The sequence below is a fragment of the Drosophila grimshawi genome, unplaced genomic scaffold, assembly GCF_018153295.1.
Source record: "Drosophila grimshawi isolate 15287-2541.00 unplaced genomic scaffold, ASM1815329v1 contig_1367, whole genome shotgun sequence".
In the NCBI taxonomy this organism is placed as follows: domain Eukaryota; kingdom Metazoa; phylum Arthropoda; class Insecta; order Diptera; family Drosophilidae; genus Drosophila; species Drosophila grimshawi.
In genome coordinates, this window is record NW_025062889.1 from 9,694,398 (window position 1) to 9,715,465 (window position 21,068).

General features: G+C 44.2%; 6 protein-coding genes and 1 non-coding gene across 7 annotated transcripts; 3 read left to right on the plus strand and 4 right to left on the minus strand.

Moving 5' to 3' along the window:
- Window position 1: 1 nt before the first annotated feature.
- On the minus strand, window positions 2-5,041 carry LOC6560879 (RNA-binding protein spenito). The gene is made up of 3 exons (XM_001986259.2): window positions 4,935-5,041; window positions 4,051-4,660; window positions 2-3,644 (listed from the first exon to the last, which is right to left on the minus strand). Exons 2-3 carry the CDS (start codon window positions 4,599-4,601, stop codon window positions 1,814-1,816), a joined length of 2,382 nt encoding a protein of 793 aa, XP_001986295.1. The 5' UTR covers window positions 4,602-4,660; window positions 4,935-5,041; the 3' UTR covers window positions 2-1,813.
- A 597-nt stretch (window positions 5,042-5,638) lies between these two features.
- On the plus strand, window positions 5,639-8,378 carry LOC6560880 (glucose 1,6-bisphosphate synthase). The gene is made up of 5 exons (XM_032734735.2): window positions 5,639-5,704; window positions 6,031-6,182; window positions 6,247-6,348; window positions 6,421-6,697; window positions 6,770-8,378. Exons 2-5 carry the CDS (start codon window positions 6,049-6,051, stop codon window positions 8,114-8,116), a joined length of 1,860 nt encoding a protein of 619 aa, XP_032590626.1. The 5' UTR covers window positions 5,639-5,704; window positions 6,031-6,048; the 3' UTR covers window positions 8,117-8,378.
- A 294-nt stretch (window positions 8,379-8,672) lies between these two features.
- Window positions 8,673-12,437, minus strand: LOC6559880 (vang-like protein 1). Its single transcript, XM_001986261.3, has 2 exons — window positions 11,856-12,437; window positions 8,673-11,795 (listed from the first exon to the last, which is right to left on the minus strand). Exons 1-2 carry the CDS (start codon window positions 12,118-12,120, stop codon window positions 10,291-10,293), a joined length of 1,770 nt encoding a protein of 589 aa, XP_001986297.1. The 5' UTR covers window positions 12,121-12,437; the 3' UTR covers window positions 8,673-10,290.
- Window positions 12,438-12,491: 54 nt separating this feature from the next.
- On the minus strand, window positions 12,492-17,368 carry LOC6560345 (tetratricopeptide repeat protein 37). The gene is made up of 13 exons (XM_001986262.3): window positions 17,279-17,368; window positions 17,004-17,215; window positions 16,751-16,943; window positions 16,102-16,688; window positions 15,974-16,051; window positions 15,495-15,906; window positions 15,250-15,432; window positions 15,003-15,187; window positions 14,145-14,933; window positions 13,653-14,084; window positions 13,407-13,581; window positions 13,152-13,339; window positions 12,492-13,092 (listed from the first exon to the last, which is right to left on the minus strand). The coding sequence occupies exons 1-13, from the start codon at window positions 17,366-17,368 to the stop codon at window positions 12,933-12,935; spliced, it is 3,684 nt and encodes a 1,227-aa protein (XP_001986298.1). The 3' UTR covers window positions 12,492-12,932.
- Trnay-gua lies at window positions 12,744-12,844 on the plus strand. Its single transcript has 2 exons — window positions 12,744-12,780; window positions 12,809-12,844. It is a non-coding gene; the product is annotated as a tRNA-Tyr (tRNA).
- Window positions 17,369-17,404: 36 nt separating the features above from the next.
- On the plus strand, window positions 17,405-19,347 carry LOC6560688. The gene is made up of 3 exons (XM_001986263.3): window positions 17,405-17,514; window positions 17,679-17,998; window positions 18,055-19,347. Exons 2-3 carry the CDS (start codon window positions 17,733-17,735, stop codon window positions 19,142-19,144), a joined length of 1,356 nt encoding a protein of 451 aa, XP_001986299.1. The 5' UTR covers window positions 17,405-17,514; window positions 17,679-17,732; the 3' UTR covers window positions 19,145-19,347.
- On the minus strand, window positions 19,176-21,018 carry LOC6559910 (NSFL1 cofactor p47). The gene is made up of 5 exons (XM_001986264.2): window positions 20,799-21,018; window positions 20,524-20,717; window positions 20,034-20,462; window positions 19,621-19,974; window positions 19,176-19,548 (listed from the first exon to the last, which is right to left on the minus strand). The coding sequence occupies exons 1-5, from the start codon at window positions 20,898-20,900 to the stop codon at window positions 19,416-19,418; spliced, it is 1,212 nt and encodes a 403-aa protein (XP_001986300.1). The 5' UTR covers window positions 20,901-21,018; the 3' UTR covers window positions 19,176-19,415.
- Between the last annotated feature and the right edge of the window lie 50 nt (window positions 21,019-21,068).

Consider the following 21,068-nt stretch of genomic DNA (forward strand, 5'->3'; position numbering starts at 1 on the left):
TTCTTGTATTTATTTGAATATCAGTTAAATATATATATATAATAGATATAATATGGTGAAGCATAATTAATTGCCTTTATATATTATTCATTTAACGAGTCACAAAACCAATTAAATTATTTAGTATTTAGATATCTGAACAGCTATTATTCCAATGCATTATAAATTTGTGTTTAAACTTGTGTAGAAATCTGTTAATGTAGTCATACTATATATAAATATATATAATTTGATAATATCGGCCGCACACATGCACACATACACACACTTGTCAGCTGTATATTCAGCAATAGAGCATCAAAATCATAGTTTGTGTATATATATAGATATATATATCAAATTTTACAGTTGACACTTCAATGCACAAAGAACATAATGCATTCATCGTCTTGTGGGGGGGAGTGAATGCATTCAGTTATATAGTATTATAGATATACACACACCATACGACACAGAACTTGTTGAGAGCAACCATAAGAAAACCGATGTAACATTTGCAAAACCCATTTGAACAATTACAACATTTTGAAACAAATGCTACACGACGTTCTCTTTTCGGATGGAAATGAACGAACATAGACATTAGGAGGAACAGATATTTTTGAGAGAATCATATAAACTTGGAACGAACAGCTCACTGCACAATGATATGGGTCAAATATCAAATTTCAGCCACTTTAAAAACAACACACGGCAATTCATCATCAATAGTAGTGTATAGCAAACAAGGCTTAGCAAAAAGGACGGATTCCATTCCTTCTCTTGGGCAACAGAACAACGCAACTCAAATTAAAAACATACGATTTTCGATTTTAGATTCGGATTCACTTTCGGTTTAACAATGCCCACATATCATAGATATAATATATATCGGTTTTTAGATGGCCCCACAACATTCAAGCACTTTTTGCACAATTTGTTTCGATTTGTTTTGTTTTGTTCACATTACCAAAATTTCTCAAAATCAAATCATAACTCTCAAAACTGATTCGACTTATTAACACAATATACAAAAAAAGTTAACACAAAAACTGATTTAAATTCTTTTTTCTTCTTTTTCTTGAACTTTTCTCTTATTATTTTTTTTTTTGGTTTTTTGTTGGTAGTTGTTGTTTTTGCACTAATTGTACATTTTAAAAAGAATAAATTTGTATACAAAGCATTTTCAAAATAGGGAAGAGTAAAACTTGAAATGAATCTTTACACTGTTGTTGTAGTTTTTGTTGTTGTTGTTTTTTTTTTTTGTAAAATAAATTGAAGTTAAATATACAACGAATATAGTTATTGAATATTGAAAACTTTTTGGCACAATTGTAATTTTTCAAAGAAATCATTTAAAACTGTATGAACTGTATAAACTTGACACTCTCACTTAACAGAGAATAAGAATCATGTACAGAAACAGAAACCATAAATAACCATAAATATTGATTGATTGATTGGTCTGTAAAAAGAACAATAATAATTTGATTAATACAGTTGGTTTTTTTTTTGTAAACTCATTAGTAACCGTCTTGTTTCTTGTCTTTGGATCTGTCTGTTTGTCTGGCTGTGTTACGGCATGTCGTCACTGGATGTTAGTAGGGGGGGGATTGATTGGTTATTACTCAAATTGTATATTGACTGAATTATGCTACTACCAATACATATACATATACATATATGTATAGATGGGTTACATGGAGTGTGTGTGTGTGTGGTGTGTGTGGGTGTTGTTTTTGTGACAGTCTACGGCTGTCTTCCGATCACTGCGCAGGCGAAAGTAATCCTAATCGTAATCGTTGCGATTGCCCACAGTTTGTCCAGTATTGTCTTAGGCGGTGCCGCCACGCACAACCACAATGACCAGATGATCCTCCTTCAGGCCCTCCTCGGTGAGGCTGTGACAGGTGCGCTTCAGCAGATCCGTGGAGAAATCACACGGTGGGAATGCATACAGCACACCCGTCGCCTCCGTCTCCTTGTTCAGCAGCGAAATAACGCCAGCTGCCTCCTTCTGCTTCAAATAGGAGACGAGATTGCGCAGCGGACGTGTCTGCACACTGGCATCATCGCAATCGGTGTCCACCGTCGAGCCGGCAAGGCCCATAAATATGGCATGCGACGATGAGGAGGCGATACGCTTCTGCACATCCTCCAGCTTGGGAGGATCCAGACGCAATCGCTGTGTTATACGCAAATTGTGCTTGCCCTCCTCGTCGCGCATCAGCGACTCCACAATGTCCGTGTCGCCGTCTGTCAAATGGAATTTGGCCGGGAATAAGGAACTCTTCAGTATGAGTGCACCGGTCCAAATCGTGCTGCATTTGCGCGCCACCTCTGGCACGGTGGTCGCCGATCCCAGTGCATCCGTGTGGCGCGTCGAAGTGTCCGAATCCGAGCCGGGGGAGCGTGCACGCTTCAGCGGTGAACGGGAACGCGAACGTTCGACACCCGGTTCTCGCGAACCAGAACGAGCCCGATCGTATGATTCGCCAGGCGGACGTCGCCACTCATCGTCGGCTCCGCCCGGTGGCGGCACAGCAGATACACCGCCCATAGCGCTCGGATGTGGCGGCCGGTGTACATCGTTGTGATAGTGATACATGCCACGTCCACGGCCACGATAGCCACCACCGCGTCCACGGTAACCGCCACGTGGCGGATATGGTGAGTAGCCGCCACGCGGTGCATACGCAGCCGCCTCCTCATAGTACGGATCGTACTCAGGTCGTCGATACTCCATGGCACTCTCGTCATACGACGGCTTTGAGTTCTTGAACGGGGCCACTGGCGTAGCACCTGGCAGCTCCGCAAAATCGGTGCGCAATCGACGCTCGGGGCCACCCAGCGGGAAGCCACGCATCTCCTTGACAGCGGATGTGGCCGCCTCAACGGTCTCGTATTGGATGTAGGCATACGGTTCGCCCTTCTGATATTCGATCTTCTTGATGGCACCAAATCGATCGAATTCGCGCTCGATCTGTGTCACCGAAGTCCAGGCACCCAGTCCACCAATCCACATGCGTGTGGCCGGCGTCACCTTGCCGTAGCCAATCTTGCACTGGAACTTGCCAATGTACTGGCCGGACAGCTCGATTTTGGCACGATGAGCCATGTCAAGATTCTGATAGCGTACGAAGGCAAATGCGTTGCCAGTGCCAGGTGGCGGCCTCTTTATATCAATGTCATCCACTACACCATATTTACCGAAAATACGACGTAACTCGTCATCGGCAATTGTCACCTCGAGGTTGCCAGCGAAGAGTGTGCGCGTGGAGAGCGGATCATCTTCAGGTTGCACATGATGCAAATAATTGGGAAACTTATCCTTCTTGCTCTCCGGCTTCTCGTACGGCACATGCGGACGTGGTGCCATCGGACGCATTGGTGCATACTGATGTGGGGGCGGATGGCCGTGCAGATGATGCGGATGGGTGTGCGGATGACCACGATGCATGGGTGGGCCGCGCGGCGGATGTGGATACTCATGGTGCATGGGTCGATATTCACGTGGATGAGCAGCATGCGGATGTAGAGGCGGACCATAGCGGTCATACGGATCGACTGGTGGCCGTCGATGATCCAAGGGCACGCCGGGCCCCATCGGCGAGCGCGAATAATGATATCGCTCATAGTCCGGCGGCGAAATAGAGTGACGCGGTCTATAAATTAAACGCTTAATATTAATATGCAAACGTATAAAATGTATTCAAGTCATCGTTCGAAAATTGAAACGATTCGGTTTCAGTTGTGATTCTAATTAGCCAACAATAAATCCTGATTGATACTTTTATGTATATACAATATTTATAAATTTAATGATGAGCCCAAAATAAAAAATCAATTTGGGAATGTATAGCTTAAGCTAATAAAATATCCCGGATAAAGGGCAACAAAAATCGAAATCTAAACGAGTAACGAAATTCAAAAACTATTCAAAACTTTAATTCTACTTCTTTGCTAAGCGAACATTTTTATATAGATTCAGACTCAAGGCTTTTAATGGTCTAAATTGCCCAGACCAAATTCCCATTTTCGAGCGATCACTATAGTTAACACTAGACTTACCTGTACTCCGGCCTAGTTGTTGATTTATAAACGGGCTCTACAATGGCCATTTTATCGTAGATGATGAGACGCGGCTTGTGGTGCTTGGCCTCGCGCGCATCTTCGGGCGTGCGAAAGCAGACGTAGGCAACCCGTTCGTCCAGGTCGTGGGCGAGACGCACACTGAAATCTCCAAATTTCTTGTACTCGCGATACAGTGTCTCCTCGATGAACTCGTCGGGCGCCTTGGGCGGCAACGCACTCACACACAGTACCTTATAGCCAGCGGGACGCTCGGCAGCCGGCGGACCACGCATGTACGCCTCCCGATGCGGCGAACCATAGCGACCACGGGGACTCGGAGAACGATCCAAACGGCGTCGCATGCGTTCCGGAGACATGCGTTCGGGTGAATCACCTGGCACACCACCGCCATTATCGTAGCCACGACCCATGCTGCGAGAGTTTCGTACTATGTTCCCTCTACCTGGTGAGCGGGAAGCGCTACGTTTCATATTGTGGATTTTGACTGTAATGCGATCGAGTTCAGCTCCTTCTCTATGAATACTCATGAGCAGGAGCGGAATCACTTATCAATTATTTGCGTCTTGGCGATTCTCTGTGACAAAGTCTGCAAAATATATATACGCAATAATTAAACACATGCATGTGTATTGAATATAATGTTATATATATGTATGTACATGTATGTTATGTACATTATTCAGACGTAGCGTATAGCTAAGAGAAAAGGTGTTCAAAAGCGAAAAGAAAATGGCGGCGACAGACTTGAGCGTCGACGACGGGGTCAGGTAAAGAAAATTTAAAGACACACATAACTACATATGTGTGTATGTATACTATATGTGCTTATTTAGATAACAAACCACTTGTTTGTTACTTACCACTAACTTATTGTAAGTTTTACAATGTACTACACGATTATATTTTAATTTTCCTTGCAGTGGCACTTTTACTTCCAACACTCTGCGGTTCTCAATTTATGTATGTATTCGTCAAGAAAAAAAGTGTGATGACATGATGATGGAAAAATATCGATACCAATGCGCCTAACACGATTTATCGATGGCAGCATTATATATTGCTTACATTTTATTTTTGTAGCAGGTATAGTGCTTAAATATTATTCTTAATTGATTTCAACAAAACCGCAGCGTCGGTTGACAATTTTGTATTGTTTACAAGTCGAGTTTTGACCAAATAAACCATTTATCAAAAACCTTGCTCATCCCTAAGTTTGCCGATAGTTAGCCGGTAAGCCGATCAAAACAAGTACGAATAATTATTGGCGCCGCTAACAATGTGCCCGTAAATTCAAATCACACAAAGTAATCTATTCCAAATATTAAATACTAAATAATGGAAAACATATTTCGAAGATGGTTATCAAATCAAAGAAATATTAAAAATGCAAGCAAAACTGCCACTTTTGGTCTCTTTTCCTTTAGTAATTTATTTTTGGAACTGTTTTTATTATTTGAATAATATTGTACATTTTTTAACTTTTCCAATAGATGGTATTTTCGCACAATGAAATTGGTATTTTACACATTTTGGACAGTTTGTAATTGGGAACGCTTGGTCTCATTAGAGCGAATAAATTTTTAATCAATTTCCTGGCTTCGTGCGGAGTCGTCAATACGAAAATTAGCGGGTGAGTTAAATTAACCCTCAATTCATAAAGAAAAATATGACGTCAAAGATAGTGTGTATTGTCAGCAGCGGCTGGTGCTGTCAATATTATCAGACCACAGCTGAATAGAATATATTGATTTATTTTGTCTTGTTTGTGAAATTAAATAAATTTGTAAACTTCTTTGTGTCGTTAGTTCTTGAGTAACTTTTATTTGCCCTTAAAGATATAAGCAATAAGTAGATATAATCAAATAGTTTTCAATCATATTTAGTAAAAACAATTATGAAAATAATACAACATATTGAATATAACACCCTCTGATAATGGTTTGAAATCATTTCTAGACTTTTCGACGTATCCCAATGAATCAGAACAATATGATACTCTCAGGTGATTCAAAGCTGGATGAACAAATAAACAATTGGCGTCAATGGGACGGTAATCCACAAACACAGAATGAAATTTCGAAGGCCGTCGAGAACAAAGAGTGGGATGCGTAAGTGAAATGCAAACGAATTCGATGCACAGAAACCTGATAACAATTGTAAATGCATGAATAGGCTCAAATCGCGGCTATGCATCCGTATCAATTTCGGGACGGCCGGCTTACGGGCTGAAATGCGAGCTGGTTTCGATTCCATGAACGATTTGGTCGTTGTGCAGTAAGTTTCCGTTAAGTTAAACAAATGTGTACGCATAGAGCATTAAAAGTCTATTCTTTTTGTGAATTTCAGAACCGCCCAGGGACTGTGTGAGTATCTGAAGAACCAGTATCCTGACAAGTCGACGTGGTCCGGCCGTGGCATTGTCATTGGCTATGATGCTCGTCATAATAGCAAACGTTTTGCAGAGCTATCGGCCGCTGTGTTTTTGTGCGGAAAATTCCGTGTTTATCTTTTTAAGCAATTTGCTGCCACGCCCATTGTGCCATACACAATCAAAAAGCTTAATTGTTTGGCTGGTGTGCAGGTAACTGCGTCGCACAATCCCAAGCAGGATAATGGCTATAAGGTATAGTACGGTTCTCTTATATTTCTCTGAATACCAAGTATACCAATTATATACATATAATATATGTTGCAGGTTTATTGGAGTAATGGTGCCCAGATCATTTCACCGCACGATACTGGCATCCAGGAGTCCATACTTAACAACTTGAAGCCAATGGAGGATTACTGGAGTGTAAATGAGCAGGCATTGTGGTCGAAGCCACTGTTGAGCAATCCTTACGATAAAGTAGTGCCAGCCTATTTCGAGGCGTTAAAGGAGGAGATCCCCAGTTCATTTATACAAGCTAATGACGAGTGTCCGTTGAAATTTGCGTACACCCCAATGCATGGCGTTGGTTATCCATATGTGGAGGAAGCCTTCAAGCAAATTAATCTCAAGAATGTGTGCCTTGTGCCTGTGTCGGAGCAGGTTGAACCCGATCCGGAGTTCCCAACGACGCCAATGCCAAATCCCGAAGAGGGTAAGCAATCGCTGGACTTGGCCATTAAAACCGCAACTGAGGAAAATTGTCAAATCATATTGGCTAACGATCCGGATGCCGATCGCCTGGCAGTCGCCGAAATCAGTGATAATAATAAATATAAGCTTTTTAGCGGCAACGAACTGGGTGCACTGCTCGGCTGGTGGTCAAAACAGATCTACAATATGAAGGAACCACATGGAGATATATCGAATTGTGTCATGATCGCCAGCACGGTCAGCTCAAAGATACTGAAATCCATGGCTGCCGTCGAGGGTTTCATCTTCCACGAGACACTCACTGGTTTCAAGTGGATGGGCAACAAGGCCATCGAGGAGGAGTTGGCCGGCAAAAAGGTACTGTTCGCATTTGAGGAAGCCATTGGATTCATGGTCTCCACAAATGTGGTGGACAAGGACGGTGTCAGCGCTGCGGCACATGTGGCCACAATGGCCCGTTACCTGCGCTGCGAGAAGAGCATGACGCTGCAGGATAAATTGCGAGACATTTACGAGACGTACGGCTACCACACAAGCATCTGCTCCTATTGCATTTGCCGCGACCAGGTGCTGATCAGGAAGATTTTCCAGCGCCTGCGTACCTTCGACAATGGCAAGGAGAACACTTATCCAAAGAGCATTCTAAATGGTGAATTCGAAATCGAACACGTTCGCGATCTGACAACCGGCTACGACAGCAGCACAGCTGACAAACGGGCCACGCTGCCGGTGAGCTCCAGCTCTCAGATGATAACGTTCACCTTCAAGAATGGCCTCGTTGTCACACTCCGCACCAGCGGCACTGAGCCAAAAATGAAATATTATGCCGAGATGTGCGGCAAGCCGGAAGATCAGTGCTGGGATGTGCTCACAGCAACACTCAATCGCATGGTCGAGGCCATTGTTAACGAGTTCTACGAGCCCGAGAAGAATCAACTGCAACGCAAATCGGCTGACTGAATGAACTTAATGAATATACCCAACGAATTTGACCGCACATTGTATGTTATGTATGTGAACGAATCCCAGTTAATAACACAACCGGATTGAAACACTACTCCAAACCAAATACATTTTTATATAGGCACAAAAGTGTTGATTTAGTCATTAACTGATATATTTATATATGTTACTAACGAATATCTATGTGTATATGTATGTATGTATTAGCACAATATTTATGCGCAAAAACAATAAACTTTTCCATCAGGCACAAGCAAAACAAGGAAATGCGTTATAATCAGGGTTTCGCTATCCGTCAAGCTTATCAAAGATAATACGTAAAAAAAAGCCAATGACTAAAATCTTTTCCATAAAGAGGTGTATTTTAAAACCATTTCACATGCTACAACGTGAATGTCACAAGCCCTGTGACCAACCCGGGGTGCAAAACGAAACAAATGATGTTTCGCATGGTCTGATAACAGTTTCAGATTAGAGGTGAAAGATTAACAGATGGCGCGAGTATTGCCCCCGGGGGGTCTCTTAGAGATTGCATAAAGTAAACAAACAGTGATGAAGAGAATTTCGCATTTATTTATACAGCTTTAATGTTTAATATAAATCTATAAATATGCATTCCAAATTTCAAATTGCTCACATTTATTGCTAAAACAAAAAAGAGGTTGTCACAAAAAAAAGCAATTAGCTAGAAAAGGTAGTAAAGACGGCAAAATAAAAGAAGGTTCTCTACGTAGTTTGTATGTGTAATGTGTATATATGATTTGTTTTTGTTGTTTATAGTATACAATAAATATGTATGCATGTATATGTATCATGTGAACGTATTCGAATATTTGTTTTTTTTTTTAATACGCTTTAAGTACTTATCATTAATAAAATTGTTGCTTTTTGCATTTAATTTCATTCTAAAAAATATTGTGCTTCAGTGTTGCTATGCACAGAATATTCGAGTAGTACAAATATATGTTGGCAATTTTAGTGTATATATAAAATGCATTCATTGTTAGCAGTCTCTTGCTTAAGTTAATGTATTTGTCACAAGTTACATTCGAGTTTGAGTTTGAGTTTCGAGTTGAGTGTCCCTCACACAACTGGAGATTGGAGCATTGGGCAACTGATTCGTGTTATTTATATTCAAGCTTAAAATGTACTTATGAACTCTTGGTGCGTTCGCTCGAATCACGCCAACAGTGTCATCATCAACATTTAAGAAACATTCGCGAAACACTCTTGGCGCAAATCTGCACACAAATATCTATCAATTTTGTAGCCCACAACCATCAGACGTCTGGCAAATGGAATAGCATTGTTTAGGGACTATGTTGTACTTAGAACTAATGTGATATTTTCTAAAAATAATAATTATGCATTATTGCTATAACCAAAAAGGCAGTACAATTTTAAGCTGCTGTAGAAAATTGATTTTGTTTTTGGGGTGCGCCGAAGCAACATACTTATGAATAATACTTTGGGAACTTGTAAGTCAGTTTGTAAGTCATTTCAAGGGACGTGTGATATGTGTGCGTTGGCTTAGGATATTCCACTGGGCTTGAGCATCGTAAACATAAACGTAATCCTATATACATCTGCTGGCCATAAGTATCAGTATATCAGATTACGATACAAAATAAAACTTACAAAAATATAATAGAAAACTAAGAATTATGATTCGCCCAGCAATTTACAATATTCTTTAGCAACTCCTTAATCGGATTTTAAGTCACAGTGTTCGCTCGAAAAAATGCATTTTACAAATTAGAATTATTAATTAGTTTGTATGTTTTGCAAACATTTGATTAGGTTTTTAATGATTTCTATGGAGCAACTTTGAAAGGCTATTGAGAACAATTTTGATTTAAAGCATGTTGACATTAATAAATCTCGGTAGATCTTTAAAGTCGGTCTAAAGAAATCATTTAAACTAAAATATAGTATATTAAAATAGACGATTTTCGAAAACTAGCAAGCGACCACTGCAAAATATGATATGAATATATGAGTATAGAATGTAATCAGTTGGAATATACCCAAATTATAATACCGATTAAACAGCGCTTTCATATTGACATGGAGTATCAGACAAACACATGCAAATACGAGGATTGCGTTTGATTGCTGTGCGTCGGCGTGATCATTGGCGGTGTTCTCGGCTGGTGATGGTGATGATGGTGTCATACGGATGTCTCTGAATTGAGCTTTAGCACAAATTTGTTGCTCTTGGGATCGACGACCTCCTCGGCCAGATTGAAGTGTGGCAACTTGTGCACAGTGACCATCAGCGATACATCGTTCTGTATTAGCTGGAACGTGCACTCGTTGCTGATGGGTCGCGATACGATATCGTCACAGATGAGGGACCACGACTGCACCCAGCGTCGCTCCTTTTCGCTCTGCATAACCGGCGACTCTGTCAGATAGGGCTCCAAGAAGGCGCGCGGTGACAGATCGTGCTTCAGGCAGTGCGCCAGATGCTTCAGAATGCTCTCAAATGTGTGACGCGGCTGCTGACGGGTTACACGCAAATATTTCTGCAATGCACGCGCCATCGATGGGAAGACAGCCTGCGCCGCTTCCTGTGGATCCAACGGCAATGCCGGTGCCGGTTCATTGTGTATGCGTTTGATGTGGGTGAACGCCTCCTCAGCGGCGGTGATGAGACGTGCTCGACGCTTCTTCACGCGACGCTCGTACTCGTGCTCCTCGTAGAATCGCTCGTTATGCGAAGAGTCGCGTCGCCGCGCATTCGCAGCCAACACAGCGCGACTTTGACTCTGCTGCTGCGAGTTGCTCACGCCGTCCACATCGTAGTACTTGAAGCTATTCGAGATTTTGTTGCGCTGCGACTTTGAGATGGAGATGGGTATGCGCTCCAAATACGGATTAAAGATGGGGAAATCGACGTAGTAGTGCTGCAGCACCCAGACAGCGGCACGCTGAATGCTCAGCTGACCAAGCATGTAGGAGCGTGAGATGCCATCCGGCGAGCGTATAATCTTCACGTAGTAGCTGGGCTGCTGATGGCGCAGCTCAAGTAGCACCACTGCCACATAGTGTATGAAGAGCAGCGTGTCCACAAAATTGGTGGCATAGGCGACCAGTGACTTATAGTCGACGGCATCGCCGCCAGTTTCGACCACAATCTTGGCGCCATTCGTCACCTGCACGATGTAGAAGAGCCAATAGGCGAACGTGCAAATGGTGACCAGCAGCAACACAATGGCGCGATACAGGAAAATCCTCGGCATGCTCGCCGCTGTACGTCGCATGAATACAGCCCACAAGCCGATGGCCAGCAGCAGGAGACGGGCAGCCAGCGAGACAAGTTGACCCTTGCATTGTTCGCTGCATGCGAGCAGTTGGGTGCGCACCGTTTGCGTCAATTCCGGATGATCGAAGGCCGATGGAAAGAAACCAATGTATGGCATGACGACCATGGCAACGGGCGAAAAGAATGCCGCACAGCCGAGCAGAAAGTAAAAGGTCGACTCCACATAGCGCCGGCAAGCAAACCCAAAGCCCTTGTCGTTCTCACGATGCCACATATTGTTGATGTCCTCCATGGATATGCTCTGCTCCGATGTGTTGCCCGTCACAGCTGTCGTATTCTCACCCCAATTCTCATCCTGCGGCAGAATCTGCACCTCAATCACCTCCTGGCCGTCGCGCGACTCGTCACCTGAGTGGGCAATATTGAGCCTAATTATTGCAATTAATTGTACAATATTTGTTCGCTTACCTGTCATATTTACGCTGGTCTGATAGGGTGCCATGTTGGCCCCCTTGCCGCCGGCAGACTTGGAGGAGTGCGTGCTGCGATGCGAGTGACGCGAACGATCTCGATGATAACCGTTGTTTACAGTGCCACCACCACCACCAGCAACACCACCACTACCAGTGCCAGTACCACCACCACCAACACCACCTCCGCTGCTATTGTTGTTGTGATTGCGAGAGCGTCGCGAGCGTCCACTGTGTTCCGACTTGACAGATTCGTTTTCCATTGCAGGAAATAGATGCAATTGGAAGGGCGCGTGGGCGTCGTCGTTGCAGTTGACGGCGCCAACTGAACTCTCGCAAATCGCTTTGGCTGCTTAATTAACTAAACCAAACTGACCGATCGTGTTGCTATTTTAGTGTCTACTCTAACTGTATTTACGGCCGACTGGCAGCAGGTTTTCTCATATGTATGCGTGTGTTTATTTGTATGTGTGCGTGTGTGTGTGTACATTCATAGGTATTTAGTATTTAGTGCAATAAATGGTGCGAGGGGTGGAGTCGAAGCGCCGTTCTGCCACTGCAACAGCGCATTGAACGCAATTGTCCGCAATGCGTTGCGTTGCAAACTAATATTTAAAACTAACGAGGCAAGGCGTTCACACTTTTACACGAACGCATGTTGCTTTTATTGATATTTTCACTACACATCTTTGTGATTTTATTTCACTGACGTTTTACTTCAACCCCGACCAGAAAGAATGGCAGCCAGTGTCACCACACCAACTCCACGTTTTCAACACACACGCACACAATTGACATTTGACGTTTTGCAACACTGGTGTGTCAACAATTGCTTGGCGTTCTCTTGGCATTTATTAAGCGATATTTGGCCCAGCCGCGATATGTGCCTTCGATAGCTCAGTTGGTAGAGCGATGGACTGTAGTGAGAAATTTTCTTGTTTTATCGTAGATATCCACAGGTCGCTGGTTCGACTCCGGCTCGAAGGATTTTCCTTTTTATTATTCTTCTTACTTTAATAGACACATAAAAATATATATATTCCTTTTTACTTAATAATCTATAATTATGTACACGCTAGCATGCAGCAATGCTTGAGAGCAACTGCCTCGCTTCTTGATTGGCTGGATCCATGCGAATTGCGCTCTGAATTAGCTTTAAAGACTGGGCTTTGTCCACCGGTTTTAGTGCACGACAGGCAAAAATTGTCGATTCCGCTTGCTCGCTGGCCCCGATGCTAATAATTACAATAAATTAATGGAATTTATTACATAAATATGGAGCCGATGATCATACCTTGTGCCCAGGTGGATGTGTCCCAACTTGAGCGCAATCAAAGCCATGTCAGATATGACACGCTGATAGTTTGGATCATTTTGGAAATAGTCCAACAGAAACTTGACAAAGACCTTGCGGAGCGATGGATTGTGGGGAAACATGCGTACTCGCTTCTGTAAGTAATCAATGGCCTGGCGAAGACCCTCCTGTTCCAGTAGAAAATAAATATAGCTATTATCAGATTCGACTTGACAAACTTGATATGCTGCTTACACTAATTAAATAGTGGTGAGCCACAATGTAGGCAACATCGGCGCAGTGCGTCTCGTTGAAGTGATAAGAATTGAGCTCAGACATAATCGTCTGCACCAAATTCTTGTCCCCATGAAGCACACCCAAGGCACAAGCTGAGAACAATGCCTGAATTGGTACGCTCTTTTGTTGTACACTGAAAGAGGGAAACAAAATAGGTTTAGATTTTCATGGGGGGTTATGGAATGGGGGCTCTGGTGTAACTACCATTGACTCAGTAATGTTTTGGTATCCGTTTCGCCTTGGTAGGCATAGAGCATCGAGGCCATGGCAACCAAAATGGTTGCTATCTTTTCATCGTCCTGTTCGACAACTGTGTTGAGTACAGATTCATAAATCGAATACGATTCCTGCAGGTGACCAGTTCGATAATAGGCCAAGGCTAAGCCAATTATGGGCTTAAATGTGGCATGGGTGACAGTGTTAAGGGCACTGACCGCCTGCTCAGGCTGGCCCAGTTTCAAGTACAGATAGCCAAGGTTCGTATAAAGCTGATCCCGATCAGCACCTGGCTCGCACTGTTTGCAGGCGCGTGTAAATGCATTGATTGCCTGCTGATAGAGTTTCTGGCGTGCGCACAAGAATCCCTGGAAGGTGAGCGACGACACGCTGGCCTCCGCCTCCTCGTTTTGCACATACCTACGGAAGGGAAAGGAGCTGTGTTAGCAAAGGTTTACAGTTTATGTATCAATAACAAACCAATTGATGGCATCCAAGGCATAGATGTCCGCATACATGTGCTCGAAGGCGTGCTTGTTGTGGGGCTTGGCCCGAAGGGTCGCATCCGAGAGTACATGGCAGACCCAGTGCGCATAGCCGAGCGCTGCCTCCGGATGATATTCGAACTGCTGGCAATGCCGGAACAAATCGAAGGCCTCCTCATGATCGCCAATTGTCTCAGCAATCAAGGCCTGACCAATCCACGCATTTGGATATATGGGATGGGATTGTTGGGCACGCTTAAAGGCCTCGTTGGCCAACAGGATGTTGCCCAGCTTTATGTACAGCACACCCAGGTTCGTCCATGCTGTGTAGGATTTGCGGTCCAGCATCAGTGCCTGAATTAAACAATGCTGCGCCATGGGCAGATTCTCGCTGGCGGAGTACATATTGATAACGCCCAACAGATTCCAGTTTTGCCAGCGATTACTGTGCTCCTTGATGGCCATTTTGCATACCTTGGCAGCGGTCTCCAGATGACACTTGGCATCCTCCGGCATGTAGATGGCGCTGTAGTAACTGCACACCGCCAATTCGTACCACAAAAACGTGTCCTGCTTTAGCTTTAAGGCGCACAGATAAAACTTTTGCGCCAGCTGCAACAGATCCTTGCGTGATAGGTATGCAATCTCCTCCTCACGCTTGGCCAAGCTGCCAGCAACATCCAAATTCGCCAAGGATTGGGGCAGCTGTGCCGTCTGCACCATGACGCTGGCCGTTAGACGCCACAGCCAAATCATGCCCTGAGCCTTGGTATGCAGGAAGGCGCTGTGTTGTTTGAAGAAGCAAAGTTTGAAACAATGGAATATACGTATATATATATATAATCGTTATGACCTTTGGAGTTGTTCAATTGCCAGCTGAAAATTATCCTTGGCACGTCCGTAAAGATTCTGCGCCTTCATGTTGATAGCCAGGCCAATGTGTGCCTCCGCGGCGCCTCTCAAGGCAGGCAGGTAATTTGGATGCTGTTTGAGCAGCTCATTAAAATCACTGATTGCTTCGGGATACATGCGAATGGTCTGCAAATCATAATAAAAATATATCATGTGAAGCAAATCTACTTTTTTCACAGTTTAATTACCGTCTTCATGAGTGCTATTTGTAGTTGTGCATAGCAATTCAAGGGCGACAGTTCGAGTATTTTTTGAAAGACGCGTATGGCTGAATTGTAGGAACCACGTGCCGCATAAGCATCGCCCAGGGATTCCCAGTAGATCATGCATTTGCAATCATGGTTGATGGCAAGACGAAAGCATTGAATTGCCTACATTTGAAAGAAATGAATTATTCAGTTCTAATTGTAATAACTAATTCCCAATAACATACGTTATCCAATTTATTGACTTGCAGAAAATGCAATCCCAATTTGTACTGGAGGCGAATGGCATCCTCGCTGTTCAAGTGACGCACAGTGTTTAGCAACAGGGCCTCATTGAGATCCTCCTCGCCCAGCTGCTGATAGATGGAGCTCAGTGCGTCCACGGCCTGTTCGTTTAGCGCATTGAGACTGAGGCACTTCTCAAAGCATTTGCGGGCACGGGAAATGTCGCCGCTCGCCTGATACAAACGGCCCAGATGCTCAAAGCATTCGGAGATGTGCGGCTGCAGTCGCGTTGCCCTAAGCATGCAGTTGAGTGCCTCAGCATGATGCTGCAGCATCATGTGCAGTTTGCCACACAAAAGCAGCGCCTCAAACGATTCATTACCTGCCATTGCTTGCAGACCTTCGGTGGGAGATCTGAATATGCATTATAAATATAAACATATATTAAAATTCAACCCGTAAATCATTGTCTTAAGCTTACAGTAAATATTCGGCACGTGTAACCTCATCCAGTAGCAGAGACTGCAACTTCTGTGTCTCTCCCAGCTTAAAATAGCACCTGCAGATACAAATTTGTGTAAGACAGCAAGATTGAAGTTGATTACTGACCGTGCCAGAGCCTTTACATTTGTGTCGTCCGCATTGAGTAGTGTGACCGCTTCCTGGAGCTTGGCAACATTCTTTTCGTAGGACAAACACAGCGCATACTCTGCACACTGCTCGTCCAGGTCTTGCAACAGCAGCAGCGCCATTCTGTGCGCACCCAATCTCATGTGGATGCGTGCCAGTAATTTGCGAGTAATCCTATATGTTGGCTGGTATTCCAGCGCTTGCTGCGCTAACTGGCGTGCCGTAATATACTGCGCCTGGTCATACAAATCCAGTGCCTTAACGAGCAGTGCCAAATTTGATTTGGGATTCAGCACTAGCAGCTGATCGGCGTACTTTTGAATGGATGCATGCAGTTCGCGCAGCCACGTCTCATTATCCGCCTGGTCATAGTTCTCACAGTAGGTCTTGCATATCCATTCGTAGCCGTAAACATCACTCGGATGCGACACTGTCATATTGCAGGCGTTCCTTATGCAGGATTCAAAGTCCTGTTGCTTGTAGAGCCACTTAAGATACCGCTTATAAACCAGGCTCTTCACATCTGCATCCCCCGTTGTCAACAACTGATCCATGCTCGACTTGTGCTAAAATCAAGATCAAGTTATTATTGTTAAGCTGTTTAAGGAGCGTAACCTAATAAACTTACAAGATTGCTGTCTGCTGGCGTTAGCTCGATATCCTGGGAAAGCCATATTCTGCCCAAATATTCTTGTATTTTATTGTGATTGCTGTCATCGGCATTTTGCGCTCTTCTCTTGAATATGTTTAAACAGGCCGACGACAGCGCAGCATTTGCTGCCAGTGCATAGAGCTTTTCGTAGTAGTCCAAGCATTTTTCCCTGCAATTATATGATTTGTGTTATATATTAAGTATCAACTGCTGTAGCTAATAAATGTACGGTATTAAATCCAAAAGCTGATCATAAATATCGGGCAGCTCCTCCGTTGGCGCACAATTTGCTAGTCCTTGGAGGGCAACAGTTGCCGGTCCCTCAGTAAACTCAATGGACTTTCGCAGGTACTTTGCCGCCTCGGTCTTGTCAACATTTTGGTAGGCGGCGCCGAGCAACAAGTAACCCATATAATTCTTTGGCTCACTTTTGAGTAATCGCTGCAAAAAACGTCAGATTAGCAACAACAAATACAAACAACTTTGCTAGGCATAATTAGTCACTTGGCACTTGTGTATGGCATCACTGTGCTTGGCCAACTTTATGGTTTCGCGTATATCCTTGATCAGGGCTTTTGTTTCCTTTGTACTCATTGTTGATGTATGTGAAATGTTCTTTTTTATTTTGGTTTAGTTGAGTAAAGAAATAAAATCCAGTGTGACCCCACGAAAATATTATATACCAACAATACGCTGAATTACGGACCGAGCTTAAGATACCCTTGTGGTAAATTCAACAAGTGAGCATTGACCCTTATCCAATAAGATTATGGGTTTGGATTTAAAAAATATATATATAAATGTATGTGCTAAAATTTTTAAACAGCATCCAAAGAAGTAATTTATTGTTTTCGTTCTTTCATTTTTTTTTGCTGTCTTGCAAATATCTACAATTGTACGATAGGGCAACACTGATTGCCATACGGAAAAGTGTTGGGAGTTTCAAAAAACAAGGAAAATGCGAAAGTACCAACAACTGGCCCTTTTGCTCATATCCTGCTTCAGCGTGGGCATCCTGTTGATGTACAAGACCGAGAACAATCGCCTCAAATATGTGTTAAAGTATGTGAACTTCTTTGGACGCAATGATGCCGCCGCCTTGCGTCGTCTGCAGAATGGAACTGGCTCCGAAGATGAACACCACTGGTCCAAGTCGGTGTTCTCCAAGCCGCTGCCAGTTTGGCAGCTGATTGGGGACTCTTTTCATGCTTACTCTGCTTACTGGTATGTTGGAAAATGTTTTATAATTGCATTCCATAATATTAAACAAAAATGGTTAGGAAACGGAATGAGCTGGTCGCTGGCGGAGAGGCGCACATTATCGTTGTGGGTAGGCAGGGAGCCGTTGTCGACTTTCGCTGCAGCTTTGATGTGGGCGGACGAAGTGTGCAGGGCAAGTTTCGATTCCAACGGGATGCCTCCGAGGGCGTGGTCGATGACAAGGGCACTACATTCACCAACTACAATTTCTTCTGTCAAGTCAGCCGCAATTTTGGCCAGCCCGAGTATGTCTCCTTCAGCGATACGACGTCGCCAACGAAACGGCAGGTCAAGTTACGACTGCGACACTTAAAACCTGTGGCGACCGACAGCAAAGCGACAGACACCAAAGCGACAACAGCTTCAACTGTGCATCATGTTCATCCCCTGCCGGCAACTATCTGCGTTGATTTGGTCAGCTTTAATTTGAGCTCGCGATTTGCACGCAACACGGATGCACTGCTGCAATTCTTTATCTTCCACCAAGCACTGGGTGTCGAGCACTTTTTGGTCTACAACTACGATGAGCTGCCGGAACAGGTTGTACGCCTTTTGGACAACACCAATATGCATATCTATGGACTTCCCTTCAACTTTCCGTTCCTGCAAACAAATACGACAGCTGCTCGCATCCGACAGCTACTCCAATCGGATTGTCTGTTGCGCAATGTGAACTATGCCAGCTTCACCATGTTGCTGACACCCAATGAGCTGGTGTTTCCAAGTACACGATTCGCTGGTGGCATGGCGAAGGGTTCGCTGCAACAGCAGTTGCGTCACTACTCAACGGAGACATCCCGTTTCGAGCTGGCCACTTTTGCTGTGTGCTTTGACGAGCAGAAGAAGTTGCTCATTGACAACGTTCAGTATGATCCCGAAGTGAAGGCACTCTACAAGTTGCTCCTGTATCGTTTGGAACTGCCGGCGGCACAGCTACTACTGCCAACGGCGACGAGCGTTGAACTGCCATTGTCCAGTGGCTTTGCGCATCGCTACATAGACTGCCAGCATGTGGGAGGAGATGGCCTCCACGATTGGCGCAATGGTGTGCGCCAAGATCTGATGGACCATATCAATGTATTGCGCAACGAGGTTGATCTACTCATTTAAATGTTACGTCTAGGATAAGTAGGCATCCAAGTTAGATTAAGCACGACTCGACTAGACTGCCATAAAAGCAACCAGCATTAGCCTTGCACGACAACTTGCCTCCAGCGGACAAGATTTATATATTGTAATATAATAAATAGACAATTATTTATCATCGAATTGGCAATACAAATTATTATCGAATGCCATTTGAATGCACCATATCCAATAGTATTATTATTATTATTTGTGTTATATGTAGTATGTGTTTGTTTATCGTGATCCTCCATGTTTACTTGAGGCGCTGCATCAGCGCAGCATTCTTGAGGCCCGCCTTCTCAATGGTGGAACTGTCATCGCTCAGCTCACGTGTGGGAAACGATGACACCAGCACAAAGTTGCTATTCGAGTACTGAGGACGAGCGCTGCAACAGGAGTATCATTGAATGACTAACTCAAAAACAAATAAACATGTGATTTTCTATGAAAACAATTACGTTTGGATGAAACGTCGAATGTCCGAGACGGTGTGCGTCAAATTGAATTGAGCCGCCAAGCGTGAGCCATCTGCCAAACGTATTTGGACTGTGGTCAGAGGAGCTCCGGCATTCAAATTTAAAGCATCACGTGCACTAGCCTCCTGTTTAGCTACATCCTCGGGAGCGACAGCAGCAGCGGCTGTGGCGTCTGACGGTGTATTGGTGACAACATTGGCCACCGGACTGCCCAGTTTCTGTCCGGATCCTTTAAACGTTTGTGGCGCTGCCTGGCGCTTGAAATCCTCATGTCTATGATCCTCCACATCGACATTCACCATACGTCCCATTTCCAGTAGCTCTTGCGGAATTTCCCTTAAATAACGAGACTTGAAATGAGTCAATTGTGCTGAAGTAAATGGTCAGTTGCTCACCCTCGCATAACCGTCTCGAGGAACTCCTTGTTTTGTGGATCATCGTAGTGGCGCAGCTCGCCGCCATCAATTGAGAAGCCTTGGCTCCACAGCTTAAGTACTACGACCGGCTTGTTCTCAGACAACTGTGCGGTTCGATTGGTACCCACAGCCGTGTGATCATTGTCCGTCATGCCCAGACGCATGCCCTGGCCCCAAACACTGCCGCCACTGGGATTCCCTGTGCCGCTGGTCGATGGACCTGCACCCACTTCGGCAATATTCTGCTCCTGAGCGGAGCGCATCATATCGGTGAGCTGTTCGCGAAAGTTCTTCTTCTTAGCCGGACCCAATACCTGCTGACCAGAGCGATCGGAGCCGCCGGCGTAGAATGCCTGATGCTCATCGTCGCTGGACGACTGCGTTGACATGTCGCTTAGCGTGGCAAACCTAAAGCCAAGACAAAGTCAGTTGCATTCTATACACTAGTAAAAGCAACATGTACGCTCACTTTGGTTTAGCAGCTGACGCCTTTGGTGGAACACTACTTGAAGCCGGCACAGCTTTTGTTTCCGGGGCAGCTGCACCGAAGGCGCCGGCACCAGTTGATGTTGTTGCCGGTGTCGGGTTGTTCGACTGTCCGCCGGCAGTTGGATCGGCAACGGGTAGGTCTGACTGTGTGGTCCAGTAGTTGCCAAGTGATTGCTTATATCGCAAATTGCGACAAAACAACGTTTTATATTTTTAATCTTTCTTTGTTGTTAACTTGTTTTACGTTAAGTTTACCTCAATGTCCCAGTCGGAGCTGTTCAAGTAAAATTTGGCAGTTGTCTCATCGGTGCCAGTGATTTCAATAAATTGTGCAACTAGATCGCCGCGAGCGGCCATTTTATCGATTTTTTAATGTAGTTTTCGTTCCCGAAACAAAATAAATTACAAAGCTAAGTAGACGATAATGATAGACAAAAAATCAGTGTGACTCTAAAGAAAAATTATTCTCGCCAGTGCATTACTATTTATTTACACTAAACGGGCTAAATATGCCCAACACATGGT